Genomic DNA, 16747 nt, shown 5'->3' with positions numbered 1-16747 from the left:
GTGAGAATTTCAATCAGTTAGGCATTTTTCTGCTCTCTCTTAGATTCTTTATTTTTGGAACATTTATTTAAAGAATCAGGAGGGTTGAGATTGAGAAAGGGTTTTCCTGTATGTGGATGCACGTGTTTCTTCAGTGGCCTAAAACAGAGACCCCTAAACAGACACAAATTAGACCATGTACCCCCATTTGATGAGATTTTGTTCCAGCGACTCCATCTGGTAAAAATTTTTATTTTAGATGTTTTTTACTGAAAGTATATGAAACACAGGACTAAAAAAGTGGCACATTCTGTCACTTATGGATGGAATTATAGTGTAAATAAAGTATTCTCCATTTTGCTAAGGACCCCCTGGAATGCCCTCAAGGACCCCTGGACCCCTACTTAAAGAACCACTGGCCTAAGATCCTACATGCAAGTTATCACATGCATTAAATATTGCAAATAGTAAAAGTGAATGGAGTGCACACACAAAAAAAAACACTTTAACAGCAATGTATTCCATGTCTGAGAAGGGCTTTTCTGTACGTTGAATACTGCTATGATGGGATAGCGCTGTTACAACAACGAGCCAGCAGGGGGTGGTATGACAAGTTTAACAGGCGAAGAAGAAGAAAGCTCCATAGAGCCATCACAAGAAGGGTTCAGGGTTTTAATGAAATATTTAAAGGACACAGGTATAGGAAACAAGCTAAATGATATAGGTTTTGATTTATTTATTTTTGTACTTTTAGTTATTATTATTATTATTGTTTTTTTATAGTTCCGGTCATCTCATGTTCCATACTCCAGTCCAGTAGGTGGCGGTAAATACACCCAAAAGTTGGTTGCCAACCGCCAATAAAAACCAATAGAAAAAGAAGAAGAAGCTTCATCCGGCGAAATCCTGTATAAGCACGTTTTAGTGTTGTGGAGTGTATATCTTTTATCTGTTGATAGTGATGTGGCCATATTTTAAAATTTTAACATTGGTATGTGTCGTGTAGCTTCTTAAAGATTAATTGAACAGACACAGCAGCGGTATCCAGTCATGGAGGACGGGACAGTAGACACACCGGAGGAGCTGTTGGCTAAGCAGCATCGCAAGGAGAAGAAAGACCTGCAAGGTAGCAAACCTAAACTGTTTCCCTTTATTATTTGCTCTTAAATTCAACCCTTGCTGTCAGGTACAGGTTTAAAGCAAGTGAGTTGTTTTATTTCCTGAAATTGAGCTCATTGTAGGCACAGGAAACAGGCCATGTAGTAGAAAATGTCATTTCACAACAAGACAAGCTGAAAAATAAAAGTAGGACCTGTAATTATTATAGGAAAGTTATAATTCATAGGTATTCACCAGTCAGTGTGAGCAGATTGTTTTTCACTAGTTGTTCACAATGATTGTAGTTTTGTGGTGAAACCTAAAGCTCTAATGGTTGGACGTTCAGGTAGCTTTTTCAAGATTCAAGAGGTTTTATTGTCACATGCACAGCAACACAGCAGGTGACAACAAACAATTGGACCCCCCCCCCCCCCGTTTTCCATTTTTTGTTTTTTACCAATAAACAAAATATATGGCACCAGTACCCTCTTTTATACAGTCTATGTCTGTGAGTGAATTTTGTCATCCTGTCCATCCAAATGATTTCTTACTTTAACTTTTTTCATCATCACTCTGCATTATGTACAACGACTGTGTTGTATTAAATGGTTGTAAACTTTATCAAAATAGTGTTTGGTCCGACAGTCTACTCTTGCGCTATGTTTCCAGCTAAAATCCAGAGCATGAAAAATGCTGTCCCAAAAAATGACAAGAAAAGGAGGAAACAGTTGACAGAAGAGATTGCCAAACTAGAGACAGACCTCAGCCAAAAACATGAGGAGGAATTAAAGCAGCTCAAAGCTACAACTGACACAAAGGTAAATGCTTGCATTCAGATGGTTGTTAAATGTTGCTGGCATGTGTTAGAAACTTCTTGAGGCTTTAAAAGAATACAACATAACCACAGCTCTTCCCACTCAGATTGACAAGGTGGAAGAAGCGATAAATGGAGTGGAGACCATGAAGGTGGATGATGGAAACCAAGAAGAGGTCAAACAACCGCGTATGACCAAAGCCCAGAAAAGAAGGGTGATCTACCGGCTCCTTTACAAATAGCAGTTTTAGGTCTAGTTTGTTTGTTTATCATTTATTTACATTGTCAACGGACAAACGAAGTCCGTCATTCAAGCATCCTTATTTACTAGAATCCTCATACAAACAAACACAACATTCATAATATACAAATGTCAGTACCTTAGATAGTCATTGCCTATGTCTTTCATTTATAATTGATTGTTTAATTCTCCATCAGTGTTTGCTGTCCTTTTGAATTTGCTTCAGACATGGATCCACTACTAATGAAATGCATTTTATTTAAATGATCCTCTCCAGGACAAGAAGGCAGCCCAGGAGAAGGACAGAGAGAACAGGATAGCAGAGGCTGAGGTGGAGAACCTGCAGGGTGTGAGGCACCAGGAAGGATTAAAGTTAGCTCAAAAACTCTCCCAGCAACAGCTTCAGATAAAGGAAATTTCCTCTGATGGCCACTGCATGTACCGTGCCATTGAAGACCAGCTTGCACAGAGATCAAAGGTACACGTTGTAATAGGAACACTGTAGATGGAGAGATATCTAGTCCATTCTTCAGTTTTGAATTGCTAATTAGGAATGTGATATGCAGCTACAGTTGCTGTAGTTATGGAAAATGGCACTATGCTTCTTTGACAAACTGTAATCACTGAATTGATACACTGATACACAATACTTTGGTTAAAATGTTGACAAACTGCATACATGAGAACATATGCTATCCTTTTCTGTTTTATTCTAGCCGGGATTAATCATGAGTATGAAAGAACTGCGGTGTGGCACTGCTGAGTACATGAGAAGTCATGCTGATGACTTCCTGCCTTTCCTCACCAACTCCAACACTGGTGACATGTACACAACAGGTAAGTGCTCACTGTAGATAACTTTGTTTTGCTTTTCAGAAACAATCTGCCTTAGCAATGCATTTATAAAAGGCTGAGTGAGCTAACTGGTATTATCATGTGATAGAACAATTTAAATAAACAAATATTAATGTTTATTCAAATGTCTCTGTGTATGTTTGCTTCCAGATGAGTTTGATAAATACTGCAGTGATGTGGAGCTAACAGCAGCTTGGGGTGGGCAACTGGAAGTGAGTCCACTCTAATATTGGTGTCATACATACCCATGGTTATATTTTATTGTACTTGAAAATAATAATATATTTTTTTCCTTTTACAGCTGCAAGCTTTGACCAAGGTCCTTCACTTACCTATAGAAGTGATCCAGGCTGATTCCCCAACTATTAAAATTGGGGAAGAAAATCATGGTGAAGCCATCACCCTTGTGTAAGAACATATTTGCGTGTTTTTGTTTGTTTGGGTCTCATGTTTGGGTTTGTTTGGATTAGCAAAATTGTTAAAATATATAAAATAAGTTGATTATTAAAAAATATATAAAGATATGTCTAGTTTAATATATCATTTATTTTTAGATAGTATGGTTGGATTTACTGCTGTGGCAAACATGCCGAGGCATTTATTACAGTGTTTGCCTATTGCAAGTTGGAATGTAATCTATAATTATGTAAAGTAAGCCTTCGTGAGAGGCTCAACAAAAGACTTCTTTCATACAGGGTGTTCTTGCTCTCACCAGTTTAGATAAGAGTCTGCTTGAGTTAGTGATATTGTAGCCATGTGAATTGAACTGAATGGAATTGAATTGTCTTTATTTGCATTGCATTGAGGTCAATACAACGAAATTTTAAACGGCTCCATCCTCTGTCATCACTCACACACACATCCCATACTTAAATAATCAGAACAACAAACATACAAAATCTCACACGAGAGCTCTCAGCTGCTGTGTCTGTGTGCGCCGCCATCTTGCCAGTGAAAAAAGGAATTGTGTACATGTGACTGCATTTAAATATGAAACTCTTGATAGCACCTTAGCTATCACACAGCATGCAAAGGCAGCAGTACATATAAATGTATGACTTATATTTGCATAAACTGTTAACATTTTATATTTAAAATTTTCTAAAGAACTCTACATTTCTAGATGTGTATTTCATATTTGTGACTCACAGAATATATTTTCCTCATTGTTTGCAGCTATATGCGTCATGCTTATGGACTTGGAGAGCACTACAATTCTGTAGAGCGACTTAAGGACCCGGCCAATGCGGAGGACAGCTGAGAGACAGCTCAGTCTGGATGTGATGTAAACCAATGCAGAGAGTGTCCAGACCTCTCACACCAGGGCCCTTGAATACAAATGTATTTGGGGTGGTGGCCCCTTTCATGGAAAAGTTTGTTGAACTAAATTAACAGAGAATGTTGCTGTTTTCAGATTGGGTTATTAAAACACTGAATGGTACATATCTGTTAAGTAATCAAAACATACCAGTAAGGAGCGTGAAATCTAATAGAATTGATCTGTTCTGTAGTGTATCATTGTGGTTAAAAAAAAAAAAAAACCCCAACACAGTTGGGAAATTGAATAGTTTATAATTTTACATTGGCTCCTCTTTGAGAAGCACTGGTGTAACATACAGACAGTACTCATTTTTAACCAAATCCACTTTGGCTGGAGAGTATGATGGCGTATTAGGGCCATATGTAAAAAAATAAAATAAAATACTGACCTGGAGGATGGGGGGAGTATTTTTGAGAAAAAAACTCTTCTGAAATGAAATTCGTAAATTTGCAAGAAAAAAATTCACACATTTGGAAAAAAAAACTCAGAAAAAAGGTGTTTTATTCTGCCAAGCAATCACCTCACTCAGAACAGGACATGACATACACCTCAGTTCTACTCCTTCAAATTTATGTGAATTGTTTTTCTCTGAAACAGAACCAGTTTCTTGCAATGCCTTTTTAAAGTCCCAATGCTTAGGATGATGTGGTGATTCTGGGCTAAGATAACAAACACATGGTTAGAGTCAATTTATGTTTATTCCGGTTGAGCATGAAGATGTGATTTTAATTTGAAGGAGTAGAACCGAAGTGAGTGTATGTGGATGTACTGCAAATGACGTGTGATCAGAAAAGTGAAGAGTAATTAATGTGTGGCCGTCCTATTCAAGCAGCAGCTTCTGTGTTTTAATTTTATAACCTATTTAAGTAATACGCTCTGTTACACAAGTATCTTCTTACTGTTGAACCCAACTGAAAAGTACAATTAGATCAATGCACAAACGACTTCTCTCTAGTGTTATAAAGAGAGGTGATTGTTTGACAGAATAAAATACCTTTTTTCCAAGTTCACTCCCAAATTTGTGAGCTTTTTCTCGCAAATATGTGAGTTGTTTTTTTGACAAATTTGTGACCCTTTTGTGAGTTTTTTTTCTTGGAATATTACCCTCACCCCTCCCCCACGTCAGTATTTATTTATTTTACTTATATGGCCCTAATACGCCGTCTTGGGAGAGGATTTAAGAACTCTTGATCATGCATGTCACTCAACCAAATGTCAGAGTGGTTGTTGAACTTTTGCAGTGTGCTTGGAATGAACTGAATTGTGGAACTTGTAAATCATATTGATGTTACATAAAATACTAAAAGAGTGTAGGTGTGTGTCACAGTTTTATTTTGTATATTTCAAAGAAGAAAATAATGTTAGTTGTAGTTAAAGTGATGTTCTGTTTAACAAGGGAATGAGAAACTTAATGCCTCTGCAAGTGCTTGAAAATAATTACAGTACAAATAGACAGAAAAACACCTACACACACTTCCACTGTCACATTCCCAGTTCATCTACATGGACATGACGTTTCCACCGCAGATGCCCTTCCTCCTGTTTAGTTCAACGTCACAGAGCCATACAGTAAAATAGTTTAAACCTTTTACTATCTATGTATACATTAACAAACTATCCAAAGTGCACGTGAAGACATGCTATACACATCTGCCACCACTAGAGTTCGCCACCGAGCAGAATTAAACAGCATCTTGTCACCATGGGAACGAGTCAGGAAAGGAAAATAAATGGCTGAGTCAGTGATACGAGCTCTATATGCCAAATCAACTTCTTTAAATTTGAGCTCTAAAAAAATAAAAAACGTCCCTAAGTGTGTTTCCAGGTTAACAAACCTGTCAGTCCTCTTGTTGAAGAACAACTCCATCACCGCCCTACCTGTCGAGCTGATCTCTCTGCAACACGTGAGTCTTTTTCGTCTGCTCGCTGGAAAATTGCCAAGATAACACTTAAAATGTTTTACACAACTCGTAGATTTGTTATTAAATACCTTTCCTTTTGCAATACCTACAAGCTGACTGAGTTGAATTTGGGGAATAATGCCTTGAAGGAGGTTCCCGCAGTTTTGGGCCATCTGGAGTCATTGAGAAAACTGTATCTGTTCAGCAACCAAATTACAGTGGTGCCACATGAGGTGATGGGTAGGTTTCTCGCTGCTCCGCATGATTTGCACCTCGGAAGATTTGTGAAAAAAGCTAAAATTAACTTCTTGATTGTCGTGCTTTACAGGTTTGCCAAATCTTGAGGTGCTCAATCTGAACCACAACCAGATTCAAAGACTCCCAGCAGAAATTAGAAGGTAAATTTATGGCACCAGGATGTCTTAAATGTGTAATATTTCTGCATGGAAAGCAAAATCAACTTGCTTATTGATAATAATTTTCATCTCTGTCTCAGGGTTAAATGTTGGTCACAAAATATCCTCCTATGATAAAAACAAATGAAAACCTTTTTCTCTTTAGCTTGAGTAAACTTCAACACCTCAGTATGCTGGACAATAAACTAGAGGAGGTGCCTGTTGAGGTCTGTCATCTCATTAAGTTGTCTGAGATAAACTTGACTTCCAACAAGTTGTCTCGGCTACCTCAAGAGTTGTACCACTGTAAAGAGCTGACCAAGTTATATGTAGCCAGAAACAAGCTGATCAACCTACCAGAGGTGGGTATTCATTTTCAACTTTTCAGGAAGTGAATTTTGTCCCAAACACATTTCCGTGTACCTAATAGAAAACTTTCTACACAATGTGCTGTTTTCTTTGCCATTCTTGTTTCTTGATTTTTCTCTATTCATACTGAGTAATGCAATTTGAATCCTCTATGCTGATGGAAATCACGTGGTTGGTCACTTCAAGTGACCCCACTGCCTTTTCCTCAGTCCTACTGAATACATGGAATCACAGTAGTGTTCATACTTAAATGAGGTGCCTTTTAAAACTACTAAGTGACATCTGTATGCTGTTGTACCTATGTTCCTTCTTCAGCCCTTCATTTTAATTGTGCAATTGATTGTCTACATAACCAAACACTTGCCTGACATTTCACCCAGGGAATCAGGGCACTGGCAAAACTTCAAGTTCTGGATGTGGCTGGGAATAAGCTGTCCATGTTCCCTATTGAGGTAAATTATATATACAGTATTATCCATCTGAGATTATGGAATGACATTCTCATGTTCTATGTTTGATAACACTGTCTAGTTTCACCTGCTGCCACTGAAGGAGCTCTACTTTGAAGGCAACAGGTTTGTGCGATGTGTGCCAATGCCGTCAGTGCAGGATGTGCAGGTGCTTACGTTAAAGGTAACTAACTAATTATAACTGATTTATCTTCCATTATATAATATACAACACAGCTTTTATGTTGTTCCCCAAAATATAATAGCATCATATTTGCAACTCAAGGCCCTCATAGTCTGTCTTCCTTGTGTCCCCATAGGAGCTGGTTGCCAGATTTGTGTTGAAGGAGGACAGAAGCAAGTCCTCTCTGGTCCACGGGATGCTTCCCTACTACCCATGCCTGACAGCCCTGTTGGCTAACGGTGGCTGTTGTGCACTCTGTTTGGGGCCCTACCTCACCACCTGGCTGGAGTGTGTGCACTTCGTCAGTCTGAAGAAGGTTGGTGTATTACGCAAAAATTGTGATTAAAATAATATGATAGCGGTAAAGCATGACTACTATTGTACCACTACATGTGTAGCACCTCATGTAGTCTGACATGCACGTGTTCATGCTTACAAATGTTTATTTCAGGACATGAAAATGAGGAATTCGTTCACCATCCCAGTGCGCGCCCTTCTCTGCTCATATAAGTGCTTTAATACGGATGGGCACTCGTACTATGGTGTTGCTTCAAGAAAAATACAAGATAACTAAAAAAAAGTACATTCCATGATTTCAGTCACTGTCCCCTCTTTTCATTTCGGGCAAAACAGTGAACACAGGCCTAAACAGACCTACTGACTTCATCAAGATCATGTATGTTCTGCAGTATGTAGAATTTGGGTTAAACACTTAATATTCACAACTATATTGATAGGCTGCAATGATTTCCAGTAACTCAAATATTTCATAGAGTTCATGTGCCTCTATTGTCACTAGGTGGCAGCAAATGAACAATAAAAGTTTTACTCATACTGTTTTACTCATACCTATCAACTGTACCATTTCAGTGCTCAACACAGTTTTCAACTCATAGCATGTTATCAGTTATTAATGTTGTCAACTACAGCTTTCATTAAGTTTTCAAAAAATTGTAAAATAAAACACTGCAACAGCCAGATACCATGTCTGTACTGTAAAATATGTGGTTTACACAAACTTTATTTGCACGAAAGCTTTTTATGTTCACATTGGTTGGTCATTGCAGGTCTGTAATCTATAACCGGCAAACCTGTAGATACTTTCACTATGTTTGTTCAATTAAAAGTGTTACAAAGCCTCAACTATTTCATTTAAATTTTACTTTTGAATATAGACCCAGTGGCAAAAAAAAAAAAAACTTTTTAAAATTATAGCTCTCACACATATTTGGGGGGTGCAAGTCTATTTAAGATCCTATTCCCTTGTCAGTGCTGATCAAGCCACACTGAGACTCGATAGCTGGCCTATCTTTATCTCCATCTCCAGCTAGTGGCATCAGTTCCAACCTGCCAGACAAGAGAGAGATGGAGAGAGAGAGGGAGATAGAACTTCATTTCTAGCAAATTAATTTCCCATCCACGCCTCCAGAGCTTGCTAGGTCGTTCGCAAGCTTCTGCGGCCGCTGCTGCGTGTGTCTACTGAGTCAGAGCCTCATGCATAATGCATCAGGTTTAATTGCAAACCCAGAAACTAATGACTTTGGACTGGTTAACAGCAGGGGAGCCATACATCTCGAGCAAACTGAATGAAAAATCAGCTCACAGGAGAGAAAAAAAGGAGCCTAGCCCCTAATTGATGAATAATTGAAGCGGCGAGCTACAGGGCATAATTGTGACATTTTGTTTCAATCAATTTCCAAGTGGTGTGGGCGAAAGTGCACTTAAAGGGAAAAGGCAATGACAATGAATGAGAAGGAAAGACAGAGATAGAGAGAGCAGTCAGTGATGGAAATGGACATTGGGTCCTCAGTCATTGCGATGACATTTGCCAGAGCAAAAGACTAGACTCATTCAAACACAAAATTACTTTTTTTCTCCATCTCCAGCTCACTCTGTGTGTTTTCTGTCAAACTCCTGCTATGCCGCTGTTGGGTCACTTTTTCATTTCCAGCCAATAGATCCATATAATTTTAAAATGATTTCTTTTGTTCATTTTCACTTCGCTTATTCATTTCTAGAAAGTACATCTCAAAGCTACAGTACTGTCCATTTACAGAACAGAAAAAAAACATAGTGACCATCTGCTGAAGTGCAGGTGTTTGTGTTTTCAGCAAAGCCTGAATTCCTTTTGCAGTCATATTGGTTAGTTGACTGTGAGTATGAGGGTGGTGGGCCAAGTCAGCCAATGTGGTGGAACTAAGCATCACACCAGTGTGTCTGTCTTGGCCTTGTTGGCGTGGACAGGACAAAGCCTGGGGGTCAGGCAGACAAAGAAAAGCAATTGGGGTCGCTGGGGCACAACATCACCTGAACTTACGCACTTTCTCTCCCAGACATTAACCAATGTATGATTTTGGTTTAATTGTTTGACTGTAATTTATGCTTGCAGTAAGCTCTTTTACATCAATGCATCAATGCTCCACCCAAAAGCAGAAATCCGTTAATGCCAATACGTAACAGTATATAGGTACAAGGGGTGAAGAGACTTAACACCCACAAGTGTTGAAAAGTTATAAAAATGTCATGTTATCCCTGAATGACTGAACTGGGTACCATCACATTGCCTGTTTTAGTTGAGCTCTGGTTTAATATGAGTACACAGCACTTGACAGAGAAATTTTGCAAGGTTACATCACTACAGACTATGCTCTCCTGCCTCCAGCACTGGAAGAGAGCTGTATGTTCACATATCTACATTCAAACTTTTTAAAGACTTAATTACCATTACTAAGATTACACAGACACCATTTTGTTCTGGGGTAAAATTTTACCATAATGATACATAACAGTGCTAAATATTCAGTAGATTTACATAATAGCAACACAATGGAAACTGATAGAGTTTTTGAGGTGTGTATGTGCACATGGCTGATAAATAGGTCATTCCATTCTGCTGGCACCATAATAATGGGTGAAAGGCCAACAGTATGTGCCTTCTTGCAGGCAGCAGATGTTGGGTCCTGAAGCAGTGGAGCAGCAGCAGCAGCAGCAGTGCCACTAGCTCAGTGGCCTCGGGACTTGTCTGTTAGTCAGTCTGGTGTCTGGTGTCAAGCTTTCTGCATGTATTCACACACACACACATACACACACAGAGAGAGAGAGAGAGACACACACACACACACAAGCCTCTTTAACACACTGCAGCACAGCAAATACAATCACTCCACCCACTCTGCATTGATGGCACATCATCAAGATAATCTTGCTTTCATCATGTTGTTTCACAAGACACATAGTTGCACCCCCACATGTGCACAGACACACTTTTTCCATATCACTGAGCTGTCCCTTATGATTGCCATATTCAGAGAGCCCTGTGTTTTTGTACAGAACATTTCTTAAAGCCACGCACAGCTTGATTGACGTCTATGGAAATGAGGAGGTTGCATCCTCAAAGGAGACACCATACGGATGGGAGCAGCACACTGACGAGAAGCATCTACAAAAGGCGCTTGTAAATTCCTGACATGCCTAGCATATGTTAATGAGCCATTCTCTTGCTCTGATATAATTACTGCGAGGGGATATTGCCTTTGGTGGAAATATCTGTCTCGCGTGGCATGGCTACCTCTTGGGGGTGAAAAAAGTAAAGAATGATAAAGCAGCGGGTGCATAAATTCTCATTTACCATGCTTGGAGGTAAAGAGACTGATGTTGGCAAATTCACTCAGGATGATATATTGGAGAGAAGGCACCTTGGGTTCATTACATACCGCCTTTGTTAAAGCGTTTTCTGCAGTCTTGTATCGTTTGTTAGGGTGTATTTAGTCTGTCTTGTCATTTGAAGCACTTGCTTAGGATGTCTTTAGACAAGCCTATGGCTGCTAGAGCTCACATTGCATCTTGGGGCTAGTAAGGCAAAGTGTTGGCTAAAAACAGAAAATAGGACACTTCATGTGAGCATTTATTGTAATGAATGTGATGAAAATGTATGTTTTTGTTGCTTAAGACCAAATGAAACAATGCTTGGAATTCTCTGCATCAAGTCTCTGCATTACATGTTAAGGCTCAATATATCATTTGCATGGTTATTTGTAGCTATCTGCACCTCTTTGCATCAAATCTCACCCTACTAATTGTTCCAAATACTGTCACATGTTTTAGTATTATGCTTAAACAAGTATGCGCAACTGGTTCCAGTAACAAACATCGTCTAGAAAGACACCCCTTCTGTAGCATGTTTAGTCATTTCCAGAGAATCCCCACAGTGATGATTGCGGTCTTCACCTTAAAAGAATGATTTGACACCGGCTCACCCTGATTTCTCCTCTTGTCTGTTCAGGCTGCAGCAGAGGTGCTATTAAAATGAATAGCATTGATTGCTGAATTAGGGGCCGTGTGACTGGAGAGAGAGAAAAACATCCATTCGATAGTGAGTGGTAGGCCAGTGTCATAGCCAGGAGTGTGCACCACTCCAATCAGTAGAATCTATTGTTTTGCATCACTGCCCATGACAGATCTTGGTATCGAGCCACTGGCAGAGTACCAGGGTATTGTCTGGTTGACGGCTGTACAATCGATTCTGTTGTGTCACTAATGACTCTGGGCACTAGGGGGCAGTATGATTCTCTGGTCCTGTGCAGATGGGGCGAGAGATGCTCTGATGCACAGCACAGTGAGATATGCCTGATGGATCTAAGAGATAGAACAGCTAATAAAAGCAAGAACAATGAGCTGCTATTGAAATTCAAAGCGTAATTGAAATCTGAGCATCAGATCAGGGCGTCACACACGTGTGACTTTTAAATCTAATAAGTGCAACCAAATATGAGAAAAGGTGAAAGTTTCCCTGCTCTCTTTGATGCATATTAAGAGAAAACAAGATGGCGAAAACACAAGATATAGGAGACAAAAACTGTACTTATCTCATCATCAAAATCAACACAAATACAAAAGAGCAGCCTTAAGGTAGATCAGATGTTACAGAAAGACTTGAGGTGCATTAGACTATAAAATGTTTGACTCCCAAACTGCAACATCCAGATATATAGCTCCTACTTATTTTTTCTTCCTTTTACATTGCAATATATATATATATATATATATATATATATATGTATAAAACAGTAGGAATAGTAGCAAGTAAACTGCCCGTCCTTTGAGGTTACAAGGAAGCAAAGCCATTACTGAGCCATTCCTCATTAGGAGAGTTTCAAGCCAACAGCCTGACCATCAGGCCAGCAACCTCTCTCTGTCAGTTCTAGGTCAGAACCAACCACACTGCAAAAACACCATTACTACTCTGCATTTGTCGAAGAAATAAAACACTGCTGCAACTTCAAAAGAGCAAATAAATCTTTAATCTTGAGCGTCTTTGAATCTCTTCGAAAGTTTCCTTGGGTTTGGTAATAATAGGGACGGTGGAGAGGGACGATGAATCTATGTGTCTGTTTGTTTGGGAGACAGAGTGTTTATTTATTTTGGAAGCATAACTGGAGGGAAAACAGGCTGAAATAGATATAGATGCTGCATTGTATCTTTTGATGTTACTTCAGATATTTCACACAGCAGGATGCCATGTCGTTTTGATGCTGTCATTTTCTTAAAATAGTTGTTTATTGTATTGGATGCTATGAGTTTCTTTTATGCTAGACATTGATATTACTCCCTGCGCTGTAGTCAACTTCTCAATTTAAATTGAGATCCTCTGATTCATATATGCATGAATGTTTCACACATTCTAATAGCTACATTATTTGATTCATTATTTGAAACAATCTGGTATATTAATTCAGCCTGTCAGATACACAGTGGCAAACCTGCTGAGTCTTTCAATTCCAGCTCCACTCCACTCTATCATCGATATGATTGACGGCACACAATCTCGAAACCCAGTTTGAGGTCATGTGATGGCCACTGGAGCATGCCCAGTATAGCATAGCGGCAGGCGGGACACCAGGTAGCAGCATCTGGTCTCCGGGTTTTTCTAGAACACACACTGCCTGTGGCGCTGCAGGCTTGGCTGGCCGAACATCTGTCTGTGATGTGCAGGCCGGCTGGATGAGCAGACCCACAACCCAACCCACACAGCCAAATCAGTGTCCTTCAGGAATATGTGGTGATCTAAATATGACTTTTTTTAACCCTGCTGTCATTATTTCCACTTAGGTCTTGTGTAATCTCTCAAGATAAAACCCACTTTGTTGCCCATTTATTAATGCCTTATTTCTTATAAAGCCACATTGTAACTTTGAATAACATGGCTCTTAAAATGAAAGAGGCACTTTTACATTGTAGATACACACTTTTATATTGTAACATTTTTCTTGTTTACATTAAACACAAAGTGCAGCATAGGTTGATGGGAATGTCATTAGCTTTGCAGGTATTTCAACTGATAGAGGATCACCAAGTACAGTTCATCCTGAGGGGAACATTAATGTCAAATTCCATCAAACAGTTATTGAAAGATTTCACTCAAAACCAAAAACCTCATGATGGTGCTATAGGAAAGGTCAGAGAATCACTAAAGTCATTAGAATTCATTGTCTGTGAACAATGAATGTCAACCTCAAGGGACCCTGAATGTCTGTACAAAATTGAATGGCAATCTATCCAGGAGTTTTTGAAATATTACAATCTGGACTAATGTGGTGAACTGACGTGAGACAGACACAATCTAATTTAAAGCAGCCTTCAGCTCACTCCCCATGTTTTAAATACCACAATCATTGTAATGGTTCTAACTACCCGTCCATCTTTTACATATAATCTCAACAGACTTAAAATTCATAGGTTACAGCAGCGTAGGTAGAGAAAAGAGTTTAGTATTCCTGTTTGAAATGACAAGGACCTGCTGTGAATCGAGAGGCAGCAATCGTAACCTTGCCAGGATAATTGAAGAAACTTTGCAGCCACTGTCATGTCAATCAAGCATTCATGTGCTGTCTCCCTGTGAAGAGGAGTAAACATTTCCAAGATAATTAGGAGAGAGTTCAATTTGACAAAAGACAACCATTTGCATGTGGTTTAATGAATCCAAAACATCCTGTATGGGACATTGCTTTTGTGTAATTAACACACAGTGAATTTACTGGGGAAAAAAAGATGTTACTGGCCTCAAGAGAAGCTACAATTACTTGTTACAGTGTTGCCACGGCTACTTTTTCCTGTTGCTACATTATTTTAGCCAAGTATCACCAGTAGGAATGAAAACAACAAAAACACCATCACAACACTTCACACAGCTCAGACCAACAGAAAAGAGCAGCATGATGCATCGTGCCCGCTTGCACCCTTCCAGTCCAGCCTTGCCGACAACAGATGGCCGTTTCTCCCACAATGCCACGCGGTCGCAGATGCCAACAGAAGAGGTGACAAACACTCTGCAGGTGTCTGTCCCTCTGCGTCTACAGTGTGCGCGTGTGTGTGCATGTGGTTCTGTGTGTGTGTATGTGTGTGTGACTGGGACAAAGAGCATCTTTCTTGCAGGGAGAGGAGAGTGTAATTGATAGCAGAGGACAACCTGCAGGAAGGAGGTGCCATCGTATGCTAAATGGATGACTTGGCACAGACTGCCGCAAACTGTTGGGGACAGATGCAGGAGAAATCAACATTGCTCATTATGGAATCTTATATGAATATGTTAAGAGTCAATTTTCTTAACAAATGATGAGTAGAAGATTGTTTCTAACAGCTATGTGATCTGTCTGATTAGGTGTGCCATCTTTAAAGGAGTGCCTTCACATGAGTCACATTGTTTGTAACTTTTGTAACACTTTACAGTACACTGAACAGCAAACATATCCTGTATTATTTCATGTTGTAATGGAGGGCTTCTTTTGACTGTGCCATGCAATCTGTTCCCTTTCCCTGTGTGCTGGCCAGGCCAGGTGTGGTGGTTGGCAGGGGCTAGCAGAGCCAGGTGAGAAAGCTGCTGGCCAGGTGCCCTCCAGAGGCTTACTAGACTGACCAGATACCAGATGGCTGTGGAGCACCAGCAGGCAGGCAACACACACTCATGTGCACACATGAAAACACACACACACACACACACAGTTACTCATGCAAGTGGACTCTCTTGCAGATACTGTATACATGAACACACACACACACACACACAAACACACTGTTGTGTGCAATAAAAAGGAGAGCATCAGGAAACATTGCAGCCCTCCAGTGGGTTTCAAAGTGAAATGCTTTATGTGTTTTTACTGTACTTCTCTCCCAGCGGCTGAGGTAGTACAACTCATGCACAAGCCAGCAATATACAACTCTCTCCACCTCAGCACTCACATAAATGTCACTCATAAAGTCTAGAGCTGGACTAGATCAGGATGAATTTTCATGAGTTTATTGGACTCCAGTTTTTCACTTAAATAAATACTTTAGCATGTGAGTCAAGCTACTAATGGAAACTGTTGCATATAGTTTGAAAAGATGCTACAAACAAGGAAATTATGTTCTTAAAATGTGGAGCTGTCAACATGGTATAAAACCATACTATGACTGAATGTTTCAGCAGGTTTTATTTGTCATACCAAGAATTATCTATGCAAACTTAATCTTTCCAAGTTGCTTGAGTGTTATTATTTTTACAATGTACACTCACTCACTAAATCTAAAAATTCACTGATTAAGTGGTTTACGAACAACCGTAATTTCAGCCACTCTCTGACCACAAGCCATATTTTTACATCATATGAAAGTTCTTCAAGCATACTGTATGTGAAGGCGTAGTATTTGCGTACCAGTAGTTCATCATAACTAGGCTTGCAGCTCCACTGTTCCACACAGCCGCCCACGTTGGTAATAGACTGCTTTGGATCCAGGGGTTGCTAATCTAGAGCTTTGAATTTCAGCCCAAACCCGATTAGTCTGACTCTTTGGGTTTGGCTTGATTCAGGATCTAATTCCCTCTGGCTTGAATTAGGTCAGGTTTAATTTTATCATTTCTCCCCCTAAATTCAAGCACTACTTAGTCATTTGTATTCATTTTGAATTTGGTGTATACAGAATAAATATTTTTTGAATATAGTATGTATATATACATATATATATATATACATCTGATGAAAAATATATATATTCTTCATCAGATGTTCAGATTTTTTAAATTTAAATTTCTGCAGTTCTGCAGTTTAAGATGAAATATGAAATAACACCATACAGAGACAGAACGTGCACGTACGCACGCACACA

At 39.4% G+C, this 16747-nt stretch overlaps 2 protein-coding genes across 3 annotated transcripts; both read left to right on the top strand.

Annotated features, from left to right (window-relative positions):
* The first annotated feature begins 889 nt into the window (after positions 1-889).
* On the top strand, positions 890-4689 carry otud6b (OTU deubiquitinase 6B). 2 transcript variants are annotated; one of them, XM_053334674.1, is made up of 8 exons: positions 890-1105; positions 1747-1895; positions 1999-2106; positions 2410-2610; positions 2849-2969; positions 3138-3199; positions 3289-3395; positions 4164-4689. In XM_053334674.1, exons 1-8 carry the CDS (start codon positions 1030-1032, stop codon positions 4246-4248), a joined length of 909 nt encoding a protein of 302 aa, XP_053190649.1. In that variant the 5' UTR covers positions 890-1029; the 3' UTR covers positions 4249-4689. The 2 variants fall into 2 exon arrangements, with proteins under 2 accessions (XP_053190649.1, XP_053190650.1); XM_053334675.1 differs by lacking the exon at positions 1747-1895 and having other exon boundaries at positions 1096-1105.
* A 1349-nt stretch (positions 4690-6038) lies between these two features.
* lrrc69 (leucine rich repeat containing 69) lies at positions 6039-8180 on the top strand. Its single transcript, XM_053334641.1, has 8 exons — positions 6039-6212; positions 6323-6449; positions 6538-6607; positions 6771-6966; positions 7354-7425; positions 7505-7606; positions 7743-7928; positions 8058-8180. The coding sequence occupies exons 1-8, from the start codon at positions 6039-6041 to the stop codon at positions 8178-8180; spliced, it is 1050 nt and encodes a 349-aa protein (XP_053190616.1).
* Positions 8181-16747: the final 8567 nt, after the last annotated feature.

The sequence above is a fragment of the Scomber japonicus genome, chromosome 15 (assembly GCF_027409825.1).
Source record: "Scomber japonicus isolate fScoJap1 chromosome 15, fScoJap1.pri, whole genome shotgun sequence".
NCBI classification, from domain to species: domain Eukaryota; kingdom Metazoa; phylum Chordata; class Actinopteri; order Scombriformes; family Scombridae; genus Scomber; species Scomber japonicus.
The sequence above is the reverse complement of the archived record's forward strand: the minus strand, read 5'-3'. Positions and strand labels throughout refer to the sequence as shown.